This window comes from Cebus imitator, unplaced genomic scaffold, assembly GCF_001604975.1.
Source record: "Cebus imitator isolate Cc_AM_T3 unplaced genomic scaffold, Cebus_imitator-1.0 Scaffold376, whole genome shotgun sequence".
Taxonomy (NCBI): domain Eukaryota; kingdom Metazoa; phylum Chordata; class Mammalia; order Primates; family Cebidae; genus Cebus; species Cebus imitator.
Window position 1 is genome coordinate 2,223,660 of NW_016107691.1, and position 14,449 is coordinate 2,238,108.

Here is a 14,449-nt window from a genome sequence, read left to right on the forward strand (position 1 = left end):
AAAAAAAAAAAAAGACTTCCTAATTAGCTCAATAGAGTTCCAACTCTACTAATTCGAAGGAGCAGATCCTGGGCTGTGGTCATCTCAACAATGTAGCTATTCTATTCAGTCTTCATAATTTTGTTTCTACATTAGAGGAAACCAAGGCACAAAAGTTCTATTGGTTTGCCCAAGGTCACATTCCACTTTTCTGTTGAATTTAGTTTCATTAAATTCTGAATTTAGTTTAGTTTCATTAAACTAGTCTTCCAGGGTTTGATGCAATCTGGGTTTGACGAACTTCCCAATAGAGCTGACTAAGCAGGACCCAGTAAGGAGCCACTTCACAGAACTAGTTGACATCCAGTTAGAATGGCACCAGTAGTCTCAGTGAAGAGCAGGTTTGGCCAGTGGGAATTTCTTCCTCGTAAATCAGACAGTATAGACATAGAGGATCTAAAAGTGGGGACTGAGAAAATTGGTTTTAGGCAGAACCCAATGTTGGGAGATGGCAAGATTTAAGTGAACAAGTTGTAAACTGGGAAGGAATATGATGTCAAGAAGCCAGTGAATAACCAAGGGAGGTGTCTTGGGCACACAAGGATAGGAGCCTATGATATGTAATGGTCACCATGGATACTTTTGAGATGAGGCATTAGTCACAACAGAGTGAAGTTAGCAGCTATGGTGATAGCTTATCAAAATAATCTTTTGATCAATCAGTCAACAGTATTTACTGAGCTCCTATGTCTAAGACAGAGTAGAAGGTGACACAATGATAAAATACCAACTGTCGTTTCTGTTTCTACACATTTCATCACCTTTTCTTTCTAACAGTCAAGTCAATAAGTCAGGCAGTTTCTGGCCGACACTAAACCATTACTGAATTAATGAATATGCCTTCAAGCAAGTGGGATAAGAGGGTGGGGAGACTGGAGAAACCAGCTGAATAGGGTTCGGACAAGTCTGTAATGTTAACAATGAAGCATTTCCATAGCACTTTTACTTTTTGTAAACCACTCTCGCATTTATTTTTCCCCCAGTTAAAACTCCAAAGGCTTTATAAGGCAAGGCAGTTAATATTTTTATTCAACTGATGAGTTAACTTTGGCCCAGAAAGCTTTATTGACTTGCCTAATATTACACAACACATGTCAGTTGCAGGGGCAGGAACTAAAAAGCCAGGCCTCCTGCTTCCCTGCCCATTCAGTCCTTCCACCGAGCCACACTACCAAGCACAATCCAGAGGCTTGGAAGTTGGGGACGAAGCCCCGAGATTAGAGAGCACTGGCACTTCACACCTGGACCTGAACCTGAACCTGTTGCCCTCGAGGCCTCAATACGAGGAGAGTGGGTGACCCGTCGCAGTTTGGGGTTGAGAGGTAATGACAGGCTCTCCTCCTCTGTGGGAATCAGGTGGTTACTTACTCATATTGCCCGTTCCTCTGGGTTAGGGTCAGGGCGCAGGGCTTCCGGTGAGGACCCTTCATCTCCATACCCTCGACAGTATGCGGGCGCTAGTCAAGGGTCTCCTTTGGAAGCGCGGTGGGGAGGGGTGGTCAGCTGCGGGGCTGGGGGGGAAGGGTCTTCCGCCCCGCCCCCCGGCCGCCCTCCCCCGCCCTGCTGCACCTCCAGCGCCGGCCCCCTCCCCCGCTCTGCTCGGCCTCTGAGCCTCCTGGCAGCCCCGGCCCGCCAAGTTCTGCAGGGCCCCCGACCCCGGCCCCCGACCCCCACCCCCGGCCTTGCGCGGCCTCCCCTCCCCCTTCTCTCCGGCGGATACGGCAAGGGGCTGGGCTCCGACCGGGAGCGGCGGATCCATCCAGGCGGCCTCCGGGCTCAGCCGGACTGCGGACTGCGAGCGGATCCGACGACACTGGCTCCCGCGTCCCCAAACCCAGCCGCCTCGGCTGCGTGTCGTTTGAGGAACAGCTCCGCGCCAGGCGCCGGGCGCCGGGAGCCGGGAGCCGGGAGCGGGGAGCTGGGAGCCGAGAATCTGACCCGAGAGAGAGCGGCGCCTCGCGCCCCCGCCAGTTTTCCAGGCCGCCGCAGATTCCGCCCCCTGCGGCCAACCTGCGGAACTGCAGCGAGAGACCCGACGGACTGGGGGCGTCTCTACCACGTCCAGCAAGGAATGGGTTCTAAATGCCACCACCTGTGACATCAGAATTGTTCTGAGGACTTTGAAGATGGCCACAAAAACAAAACACAGTCATACCTATGGGGGAATCTCAAACGTGTTGTGTCAATACGACCCACATCATTCAGTATATTTACATGGTCACCTCTTACTGGGCAATGTCCAAATATATATCCCTGGCCCACGCTTCTTACCAAATAGAGTCCATTATTAACACATCATTGTGTGACAAAACTAACTGATTATCATTTCACTTCAAAGCCATATATTTTCTTCCCCCTCCTAATCTCTATATCCAATCGGTCAACACACCCTGTTGATATTTTACTTGGAATTGCTTTTAGATTCTTTATTTTCTCTCTATTTAAACAGCCATAACTTTATTGAAGCCCTTGTGATAGCCTATCTAGGTTATTGCATTTTGCTCTAGATAAATCCTGTTGACTTTACTCTCTGCTTTGACCTGTTTACTCTGTTGACAGCCATGAAAATATTTTCCCAAAGTAATTTTTCAATTGTGTTATTCATTTGCTCCAGAATCTATAAAAATAGATTAGATATCAAGACTGTAAGTCTATAGTAATTAAAAGTATACTGTGGAGATAGACAACCAATGAAACAGAATATAAAGCCCCCAAACAGACCCACATATATATGGAAAGTTGATATGCAGTATGTGTGACATTTCAAATCAGTGGGGGAAGAATGGATCAGCCACTAAGTGGTACTAAGACTACTGCTAACCCATCTGAAAAATTATAAAATTAGACCCCTCCCTCAGACCATAAAAGAAAAATCAATTCCAGGTGGATAAAAGATCTAAATGTGAGCTGGGCGCGGTGGCTCACGCCTGTAATCCTAGCACTTTGGGAGGCTGAGGTGGGTGGATCACCTGAAGTCAGGAGTTCAAGACCAGCCTGGCCATCATGGTGAAACCCCATCTTTAAAAAAGAAAAAAAAAAATTAAAAAAAAATTTTTAAAAAAGATCTAAATGTGAAAAGCAAAATTATAACTTTCAGAAAAAAGAGTATCTTTATGAGCTTAGAATATGAAGTGAGATATTTAGCTACATAAAATTCTTTTACGAATTTTATGTAGCCAAATAAAATAGCTACATAAATAAAATAGCTACAAAGAATAAGATATTTAGCTACATAAAATTTCAAAATATTTGTACCTCAAGGCAATATAAGCAAGTTAAAAGACAGACTGGCCTGCACCGTGGTTAATGCCTGTAATCCCAGCACTTTGGGAGGCTGAGGCAGGGGGATCACTTGAGCCCAGGAGTTCAAGACCAGCCTGGGCAACGTGGTAAAACTGTATCTCTACAAAAAATATAAAAATTAGCCAGGTTTGGTGACAAGCGCCTGCAATCCCAACTACTCTAGAGGCTGAGGTGGGAGCGTCCCTTTGAGTCAGGAAGATCACGGCTGTAGTGAGCCGTGATGGCGCCACTGCGCTCCAGGCAGGGTGACAGAGCAAGACCTTGTCTCAAAAAACAAACAAAAAGGACAAGCTGTCATCACCTTTCTGACTTCTTCTCTTCCCACCATTTCCCACCACTCTCTCTAGCTTGCTTAGTCACACTGACTCCTTGCTGTTCCTAGGACTTCCCAGGCACACTCTTGCCTCAGAGCCTTTGCACCTGCTGTTCACTCTGCCTGCACTCTCACCTCCCTCAGGTCTTTGATCAAATGTTACTTTCTCACGGAAGCCTTCCTAGACCACCTTATTGAAAATCACAATTCAACAATCCCCTTCTCCGTTGCTATACATACATGTTCCCCATCCCTCTTCCCTGCTTATGTACCACTCTCCACCATTTCTGTTTTATTTATCCATATTATTGATCATTTACCTTCACCCACTAGAATGTTGAGTTCCATGAGTGCAAGGATTTTTGTTTGTTTTGCTCATAGCTGCATTCTCAGTGCCTAGCACCATTCTTGGAGCAAAGTAGATGCTAGAAAAATATTGATTAAATGAATGAATGACTTAGTATCCAGGATATATAAGAACTCCTATAAATAAGAAATAAAGAAATCTAATAGAAAAATTGACAAAATATGTGAGTAAGTAATTCATAGTCAAGGAAACCCAGATGGCCAATAAAGACATGAAAGGATGCCTAACTTTAATACTATTCAGGGAAATTGAAAAGTAAAACCATGAGATACCATTTCACAACCATCAGTTTTATGAAAATTCAAAAAATCAGACAACCCTAAGTGTTGCTGAGGTTCTAGCAGTAGAACTCTGATTTATGGCTAGAAGGAGTTTAACTTGGTAGCACTGCTGTGAAGAACAATTTGATGATATCTAATAAAGGTAATACCCATCAATCTAGAAATTCTATTTCTAGGTATAGACACTGGCAAAACTCTACCAGTGTAGAGACATATAAAATAATGTTAATTGCAGTATTATTCATAATATCAGAAAATGGAAGCCAAGTAAATGTCAGCAGGTGAATGAATAAATAATCGTGTTCTTGATGAGTGAATCTGAGCTACAGGTAGTTACAGTTTAATTTCAAAAATATAATGTTGAGCAAAAAGCAAATTGCAAAACATGTATAGTATGCTGTGTATTTAAAGTCTGAAAATATCATCTATTGCTTATGGCTAAATAGGTAAGTAGTACTGTAATAGTATATAAAACGTGAAAGGGCATGATCACCAAATTTAAGGGAGGGAGAAGATTGACACTGGGGAGGGGCATATGGAGAATATCAAATATATCTGTAATATTTATCTCTGGAAACAGAATCTGAAAAGTGATGTTGCAAGATTTGATAGAACTGGGTGGTGGGTACATATGTTGGTCCTGTAATTCCATCTACTTTCCTGTACTGAAAATCATTTGCAGTGAATGAAAACGAGAGATAAAGAAGGAATATGCAGGGGAGGGTTAGCAGTATCAAATACTGAAAATAGGACAAGAAAATGAGGACCAAAGAAACTTTCTTTGGCTGTGTCAAGGAGTTCACTGGAGACCAATAATTGTTTGGTTTCATTAAGTGGTGAGGATATAAACAAGATTATGGGGAATTGAGGAGAGGCTGTATTGTGAGAAAATTGAGACAAGACACCACAGATTGAAGAGGTTTGGAAATAAAAAGGAGCAAAGTACAATTTTAATTAAATTAGTTAGAAGGGTCAAACAGAGGTTGTAGACAAAGTCTGAAGCCACTTTAAAAAAGCAAAGAGGAAGGAACAAACAAAGAGGAAGCCTTTAAAGATGCTGGAAAAGAGAGGCAGAAACGTTGCAAGCAAAATCCCTCAGTAATTGAGAGGGACAAAGATCCAAGATGGAGGTGGCAGAACTGGCCTTAGGGAAAAAGTATGATATTTCTTCCTTCAAGTCTGGTACCTTGCACATTGTGGGCACTCAATAAATATTTGTTAAGTGAGGAATAAGAGGTTGTGCGGAAATTAACATATATTGAGGTGAGGACACTAAAAACTGAAGTCTCACGGGGAAATGATGGTTGCATATTAAGTGGCTTCCAATGCAAAGAGTTAAAAGAAAATTGAATAAAATTCAAATAAATGAAACTCTGGCTTCAAGAAAACATGAATCTACTACCACCGTCACCACGACCACCTGCATGCACGTGCACGTACACAGATACACACACACACACTCTCTCTCTCTCTCTCACACACACACACACACACACACACACACAAATTCAATGGGTGCTCAGTGCCTTTTATCCATTAGGCAACTATCACTAAGTGTCTAGAACTTCCAGGCTTTTTCAGAAACAAAATTAAAAAACAGGATCTTTAAAAAAAGACTAGAGCTGAGCACGGTGGCTCACACCTGTAATCCCAGCACTTCAGGAGGCCAAGGCAGAAGGATCATTTGAAGCTTGAGACAAGCCTGGGCAATCTAACGAGACCTCCCTCTCTACAAAAATAAATAATATAAAATTAGCTGGGTATGGTGGCATGTGCCTATAGACCCGGCTACTCGGGAGGCTGAAGCAGGAGGATCACTTGAGCCCAAGAGTTCAAGGCTGCAGTGAGCTATGATTGTGCCACTGCACTCCAGCCTCGGCAACAGAAGAAGACTCTATCTCTAAAAAAAAAAATTTAATAAAGGCTACAAAATACTAAATGAAAATGACAAATTCAAAATAATAATTTAATTAAATGGCATACAAAATAGAACAGTATATCAAGCTCATTAACAGTTAAATTTAGTATGCATTTAAAAACCCATTATATTTGAAGATGATTTTTAGGCTGGATCTTCTCACTTCCCAAGAATTCCCAAGTACATATAATTCTTATGAAGAAGAAATCACAACCATGTAAATTAAATTAGTTATGCACAGACAAATAATTTCAAAAGCAAAATTACCAAAGCATTTTCAAAAATTTATAGCGAAACTATAAATGTTTAATGCAGGATGCGGATGCATTTTAATATGTTTATTATGATGCTGGCTAAAGCCTCCACAAACGACAGCGTTTAGGGCCTACAAGGGCAAAAACAGGCCTGCCTAACATAGATGAGGCTGGGAAGGGAGATTTTGCATAGGTGAGTCAGCAGCCAGAGGCTGGAAGGCAGGCCCAGTGGAGGCATAAATGATTCATTGATTTTTAAATCAACACTAGTTGAAAAACCTCCCTTTTCATATACACAAATCAGCTATGGGTATGGCTTTCCATACAGAGCAACATAAAGAGTTCATTTTTATTTACATATTTCTGTTTTGCATTTCTATAGTATTTATGTCTACTTTAATTCCTTATAGAGTTTAGGGTGAGAAAGGCTCATTACTTGGGGCCACAGTCTATCCCCTACACTCTTGATGAGATGGTGGCAGGCACAGCAAGCAGGAGAACCTGGCCTCCTTTGGCACACAATGCCCTCCAGGCCCTTCTTTCCCTTTAAATCTCACTTTCCCTTTGCTACTTTACTCCTATCCTGGCTAGTTTCTTAATTCTCTTCATTCTCCACCCCTATCTCATTCTCCAAGGCTAAGCTCTCCTTTCTGCTTAGTGAATCCCAGAGGCAGGTTGGCATTGCCCAGGCCCACCTGCCTCTTCCTCTCAGAAATTAGAGATGCTGAAATGAAAGAATATGGGGTCAGCCTGGCATTAAACCTCCAAGGATCTGTCCTGAATGCATGATTCCAGAGTTATCTCCCAAGAAAACTCTTTATAAACTTTATGATCTGCTCATCATTTCCCTTCAGATTTGAACATGTGCAGCAGTTGGTGGCGATCAAATGGATGTGCCCGTGCCTCAAATACTCCGTCCATCATCTAGCTGAACACTGCTAGCATGCCATCTTGGTCTTGACCTTTATAGAGTGTTAAATTATAAAATATGATCCATAAGCTGTTTAATATATATCCATAAAGAATCAATGAGATGCTAATGTTGAAATACAGAGCATAAAAATGATTACAATTCCCAAAATTCCCAAGATGGCACTCATCAGACCCATAAGCTGCATTTATCTGATCAAAATTCTTATATAGCTCATAAAAATTTCTCAAGCACTCCAGAAATCCTTAAAAAGAAAATTGGGTTATGGCTAAATTCAATTTGTTTTCTCACTTATTAGGAATAAAAAATTATCCACATCTGCAAAGTCAAATGATAAGATCTCTAATATTATCATTTAGAAACTAAACGCAAAAATTATTAAAGTAAGCAGGTCGATATTTTTTAAAGCACGAAATTCAATACTTTCAATTTCAGGTCTTGAAAAGGGTTTTTGTCTATTTGTGAATGCTGCCAGGCCCAGTAACATTTAGCCATACTGTGATGGGCACAGTGGGATTATCTCTGAAGACTGCTTGAGCTCCCTGATACTCTCAATCATGTGACCCTTCTGGAGGCAGACAGGGAGACATGAGGCTGGTCTATCTCCAATGCAGGTCTCACAAAGGAAGGGGAGAATATAGCCTTGGTTTTTAGGTTATCATTTTAAGTCTTATTCCAGGGTGCAAGGCAGGAAGATTTGGAAAGAGTCTCTGTTGAGAAAGGTGTGTTACGTTCGTCAACCCATGCCTCCACCTGAGAACTGAGGTGACAAGAGCCTCAGAACTGAGAAGAAGGAGTAGGGCAGGAAAGTAAGATAATGCTTTTGTTTATTTAGAGGCAGTCTCACTTTGTTGCCCAGGCTGGAATGCAGTAGCATAATCATAGCTCACTGCAGCCTTGAACTCCTGAGCTCAAGTCATCCTCCTGCCTCAGCCTCCTGAGTAGCTGGGACTACCGATGTTCACCACCACGTCTAGCTAATTAAAAAAAAATTAATAGACAGAGTCTTGCCATGTTGCCCAGGCTAGTCTTGAACTTCTGGGCTCAAGTGATCCACCCTCCCTTGGCCCCCCAAAGTGCTGGGATTACAGGTATCAGCCATCACACCCAGCCCACAAGAGAATGTGGAAGCTGGAATCTTGTGGTCATGATGAGAAGAAGCCCCACTGGGGAGAAGTAGAGACGATGTCATTAAAGGCCTGATGGGCAATTGGCTACCTTAATGGATGGCAGCAGGGATGGAAGACAGGATAACTGCACATCTTGGGGAAGGCCAGTGCAGAATATACCAAGAACCGGAGAAATGGATTCCGCCTACCCACCACCACTGTTATTTCTGTCTTGCATAAACTCTGGAGTTCAAAATCAACAAGTGGGCTGTGAAGGAGGGAGGGGGTGAATCCTAAATCTGATTGAGTTTAAATATGAATTGACTGAGTTGAAGTGGAGGATTGTTTTCTGCTGTCAGAAAGAATGATGCTTCTAGAAAGGCGTAAAATCCAGACATAAGCAGCGTAAGCTCTAGAACTTTGTCTGTCTTGCTTATGGCTCTATACCTAGCACCTAGTACCTAGCAAAGTAGCATTTCGATAGGTAACTGTGGAATGTATAACTGTCCCCTGCGGGAAAATAATGAGTGATTTAGAATTATCCTGTGTGTTAAGCAACAAAACAAATTGGAAAGTTTTGCTCTAACCAGTTTAACTATTAAATTTCTCGATCGCATGCCACTTGTTCTTCACTCCATCTCAGTGCTAAATGCTACATCTCTTCCCCAACCTCCTCTGCAACGGTACCTGCTTGAATCCTCTATTCTTCAATGCTCACCTCAAATGAAGCTTTTCCTTCTCCTTTGAAGCTTTTTTCCCGTTACCTCTCAGCTGGAAAGGAATGCTCCCTCTTCTGAATAACAGTGTCTCTGTGTGCCTCTTAGGGAAGTTCTTGAAACTTTTCAAGGTCTGTTTTGTACAATATTGTTACAGAATGAACAAGCACATGATGAGCTCTGATCATTCTTATCGCTACGCAGCACCATCTCCTCAGTGCTTTACAGTCACGTTTTGAAAGAAACATTTATAAAGTACTTCTTTATGTTTTTCTATGGTGCGTCTAATTTTTCTTGTTTTAATGTGCATAAAGTATATATGCACAATTTAACAAATAATTATAAAGTGAATGTTCATGTAATCTCTACCCAGGTTAAATAATTGAACATTGTTAGCACTTTGAAAGTGCAAACAGTGCAGGACTCCAGCTTCCAAATTCACTTCTGGGCTGGGCACCCAAAACGGGTCCCTTTCTCTGATCACTCCTTCTTTCACCCTGAATTAAACCAAGGGGAGTATTGAGCCAGCATTCCCTGGCGAGGTATAAAAGGTTCTGTCTGTTTCAAGTGGTCAAAGTCCATGCCATAGTGGTCATTAAAATTTTTGAAGGTCATCCCTGGACATAACCACTATCTTGAGTTCTGTGATAATCATTTCCTTGATTTTCTTTATAGTTTTATCATTTATGAATACAGTCATTAAAATGTTTGCCTGCTTTTGAACTTTATATGAATGGGCATTGTATGGTATGTATTCTTTACATCTTGCTCATTTCACACAATAGTATGTCATGCTTGTGGTCGTTTATAGACACCCTTTGGTTTCACTGATGTACAATATTCTATTGTGCGACTGTATCAGAATTCATTCACCCTGTTGTTCATGAACATTAGGTGGTTTCCAGCATTTGGCTATTACAAACAAAAGCTGATAAGAGCATTCTTTTTTTTTTTTTTTTTTTTTTTTTTTTGAGACAGAGTATCCCTCTGTCACCCAGACTGGAGTGCACTGGCTCAATCTCGGCTCACTGCAACCTCTGCCTCCCAGGTTCAAGCAATTCTCCTGCCTCAGCCTCCCGAGTAGTTAAGAGTATAGGCATGTGCCCTCACACTCAGCTAATTTTTGTATTTTTGGTAGAGACAGGTTTTCACCATGTTGGTCAGGCTGGTCTCAAACTCCTGACCTCAGGTGATCCACCTACGTTGGCTTTCCAGAGTGCTAGGATTACAGGCTTGAGCCACTGCACCCAGCCTAGAACATTCTTGTACATGGTTTTTGGAGCACATATGAATGATTACCTCTGGGGTGTAGTATCCTAGTGGAATTACTGGGTGAAAGATGTCACAGGTTCGGCTCTCTAGAAACAAAAGCTCAGATGGAATGTTGGGTGCAAGATGTTTATTAGGGATCAATACCAGTGGAAGAAAGGTAGAAGCAGTGGTATTGGGCAGGAGAGATGAACTATCATACAAGGCTGACAAAGCTTGAGCTAACTTGGCACTGAGCTTTGGAACAAGTAGAGCCCATTAGTGTGTTCTGTGTCAGGCTGAAATGGTCACCTTAGGAAGAGTATGACCTCGGGCGAAGTGGCCCTCTGCAGCTAAGGCAGAGTCTCAAGGAGCTGAAAGCTGGAGACTATCTACTGACTGTACCTCCCCTGCATATCTGGGTAGAATGCTCTTCCTTGAAGCAGAATCTAGGTGGCACATTTCCATATCGCTATCACAAACGGTACATATGAGTTCAACTCTAGTGAATACTGCCAAACTGGTTTCCAAAGTGGTTGTATAATTTACATTTTCACTTGCACTATATGATATTCCCCATCCTCACAAACTCTTGCTATCATCAGTCTTAAAAAATTTCTAGCCATTCTAATGGATGTGCAGCAGTAGCTCATTGGTTTTTGTTTTGAGACAGGGTCTTGCTCTGTCACCCCAGGCTGGAGTGCAGTGGCATGACCGTGAATCACTGTAGCCTCGACCTCCCAGGGTTATGTGATCCTCCTGGCTCAGACTCCTGAGTAGCTGGGACTAGAGGTGCATGCCACCATGCCAGAGTAATTTATTTTTTATTTTTGTAGAGACAGGATTTTGCCATGTTGCCTACGCTGGTCTCGAACTCCAGGGCTCAGGCAACACACCCGCCTTGGCCTCCCAAAGTGCTGGGGATACAGGCGTGAGCCACTATGTCCAGGCTCATTGTGGTTTTAATTTGCATTTCCCTGATGACTATTGAGGTTAAACACATTCTCATATATTAATTGCTTTGTTAAGTCTTCTTTAGCCCACTTGTGTTTGTCTTCCACAGAGAATGAGTCTCTTTCAGGCAAGGCTCAGCAAACACAGCCTGAAGCCCATTTTTGTGTGGTCCTTGAACTAAGAATGTTTTTACATTTTAAATTGTTAAGAAGAATAATACTATTAGCTGGGCGCGTGGCTCACGCCTGTAATCCCAGCACTTTGGGAAGCCGAGGTGGGTGGCTCACAAGGTCAAGAGATCCAGACCATCCTGGTGCACATAGTGAAACCCTGTCTCTACTAAAAATACAAAAATTAGCTGAGTGTGGTGGTGCGTGCCTGTAGTCCCAGCTACTCGGGAGGCTGAGGCAGGAGAATCGCTTGAACCTGGGAGGCAGAGGTTGCAGTGAGCCAAGATTGCACCACTGCACTCCAGCCTGGCAACAGAGCAAGACTCTGTCTCAAAAAAAAAAAAAAAATTAATTATATGAAATTCAAATTCCAGCGTCCATGAAAACAGTTTTATTGGAACCCAGCCATGCTCATGTGGTTACCTATAGTCTATGGCTGCTTTCATATTACAACAGCAGAGTTTAGTGGTTGTGACAAAGTCCTTACAATCTGTAAAGCCTCAAACACTTCCTACCTCGCCCTTCAAAGAAAAAGCTTGCTGGTCGCTGTTCTAGGTCACTAGTTCTCAAAGTGTGGTCCTTGGACCAATGGCATCAGCATCAGCATCAGTGGGGAACTTGTGAGATAGACAAATTCTTAGTCCCACTCCAAATTTATCAATTCAAAAACTCTGGGAGGGGGGCCAGCCATCTCTGCTTATTTTATTTAATTAATTAATTTATTTTTTGAGACAGAGCCTTTCTCTGCTGCCCAGGCTGGAGTGCAGCGGCGTGATCTCGGCTTGCTGCAGCCTCCGCCTCCCAGGTTCAAGCGATTCTTGTGCCTCAGCCTCCTGAGTAGCTGGGACTACAGGCATGAGTCACCACACCTGGCTAATTTTTGTATCCTTGTTAGAGACAGGGTTTCACCATGTTGGCCAGGCTGGTCTTGAACTCCTGACCTCAAGTGATCTGCCTGCCTCAGCCTCCCAAAGAGCTGGGATTACAGGTGTGAGCCACCGTGCCCGGCCCCATCTGTGCTTTAACAATCCCTCCAGATGATGCTGATGTGCTAAAGTTTGAAAACCACTGGTCTAGGCCCAGGACAAGGACCCAATCCTTTTTTTTTTTTTTTTTTTTTTTTTTTGTGGAGTCATCATTGTCTTTCGGTATCTTGTTCTACATGCAATGAGTAAGGTAGGGGAGAGCCCTGAAAAATGCTACATAAATGTATTATTATGCATGTGAAATCTGGCAAGAACGGACACCTGGGGCAAGATTGAAGGAAGAAAAATGGGAGAAACCACAAGATGGCAACATAGAAGCTGAAGGGTATGTGTGGAGTGGGGAGGGCACCATGTGGCTAGGGAGCAGGTCCCTGAACTGCCTTCCCTCCTACTGCCTTTTAAACAAAGATGAATACAGTATGGCTTCTGTCCTCAAGGAAGTCACAGTCTAAGTAGGGAAGTGGCCTAACCCTCTTTTCCCTCATTATTGCCTTTCTTCGGAACTTACCTTTGGGGAAGTATAACTACGCCAAATTGCTGACCCGGATAAATGATAATGAACAGAGAAAATGAATTTGGGAAACAGCACTTCCACCTTATTCCTATTTTAGTTTAGCACTGACTTTCAGACTTACTTTCTCATATTCTGGTGTTTTCCTTGCCTCAGTGTAAAGCTCAAAGCATCACCCTGCCTTTTTCTTTTTGTTAACTACCATCCACTGAGTATCTGTTATATGCTGGGACCATGTCAAATGATATCTATCTATCTATCTATCTATCTATAGATAGATAGATAGATATATCTATATGGGTTGAATGCATATAAATATATTCAACGTGATTTTATGAGGATTTAATGATATATATCATTTAATTATATATATCATTAAATCCTCATAAAATCACGTTGAATTAGGTATTATTATACCCATTTTACAGATGCAAATTGGAGGATATAAAGGTTAAACAATTTGGTAGAATCTGAACTCCAAGTCTTTCTGACTATACAGCCAAAGCTGGTAATAATTGTACTATTCTGCCTCTAATAATATTGCCATGGATAATATTGTGCCTTTACCTACACAGTAAATACATGGAAATCAACGGTAATGTGTGCACCCAACAGAATTTTTACTTGCATATAATAGAAACTAACTCTGACTTATTTAAATAGAAATAAAATTTATTAAATAGTGAAAAAAACATTGTGCCTTTAGCAAACCCAATTCAGATTATTGAGCATATGTTTCATGTGTTAGGGCATATATCGGTGTGTAGAATTTCAGGGTTGGGAGCATTTAAGAAAATCTCTTTGGCTGGGCGCGGTGGCTCACGCCTGTAATCCCAGCACTTTGGGAGGCTGAGGCGGGCGGATCACGAGGTCAAGAGATTGAGACCATCCTGGCCAACATGGTGAAACCCCATCTCTACTAAAAATACAAAAATTAGATGGGCGTGGTGGCGTGCGCCTGTAGTCCCAGCTACTCAGGAGCCTGAGGCAGAAGAACTGCTGGAACCCGGGAGGTGGACGTTGCAGTGAGCTGAGATCACGCCACCACACTCCAGCCTGGCGCCTGGCAATGGAGTGAGAGTCTGTTTCAAAAAAAAGAAAAAGAAAAAGAAATTTCTTTAATTTTTTTCCTGAGGTAGTTTTGCAAAACTGTTTAAAAGTAGAAAAATCGCCAGGCGCGGTGGCTCAAGCCTGTAATCTCAGCACTTTCGGAGGCCGAAACGGGTGGATCACGAGGTCAAGAGATCGAGACCATCCTGGTCAACATGGTGAAACCCTGCCTCTACTAAAAATACAAAACATTAGCTGGGCATGGTGGCGCGTGCCTGTAATCCCAGCTACTCAGGAGG

General features: G+C 42.5%; 1 protein-coding gene across 2 annotated transcripts in view; it reads right to left on the reverse strand.

Annotated features, from left to right (window-relative positions):
- OCRL (OCRL inositol polyphosphate-5-phosphatase) overlaps window positions 1-2,028 on the reverse strand; it is a 55,716-nt gene extending 53,688 nt beyond the window's left edge. Inside the window, exons 1-2 of one of the 2 annotated variants that reach the window (XM_017507532.2) lie at window positions 1,760-2,028; window positions 1,408-1,478 (exon numbers count right to left, since the gene is read on the reverse strand). In XM_017507532.2, the coding sequence (XP_017363021.2) occupies window positions 1,408-1,478; window positions 1,760-1,798 (110 nt within the window). In that variant the 5' untranslated portion in view covers window positions 1,799-2,028. Of the gene's footprint in view, window positions 1-1,407; window positions 1,488-1,759 lie in introns of both variants that reach the window. The other variant, XM_037731032.1, reaches the window with a different exon arrangement.
- Window positions 2,029-14,449: the final 12,421 nt, after the last annotated feature.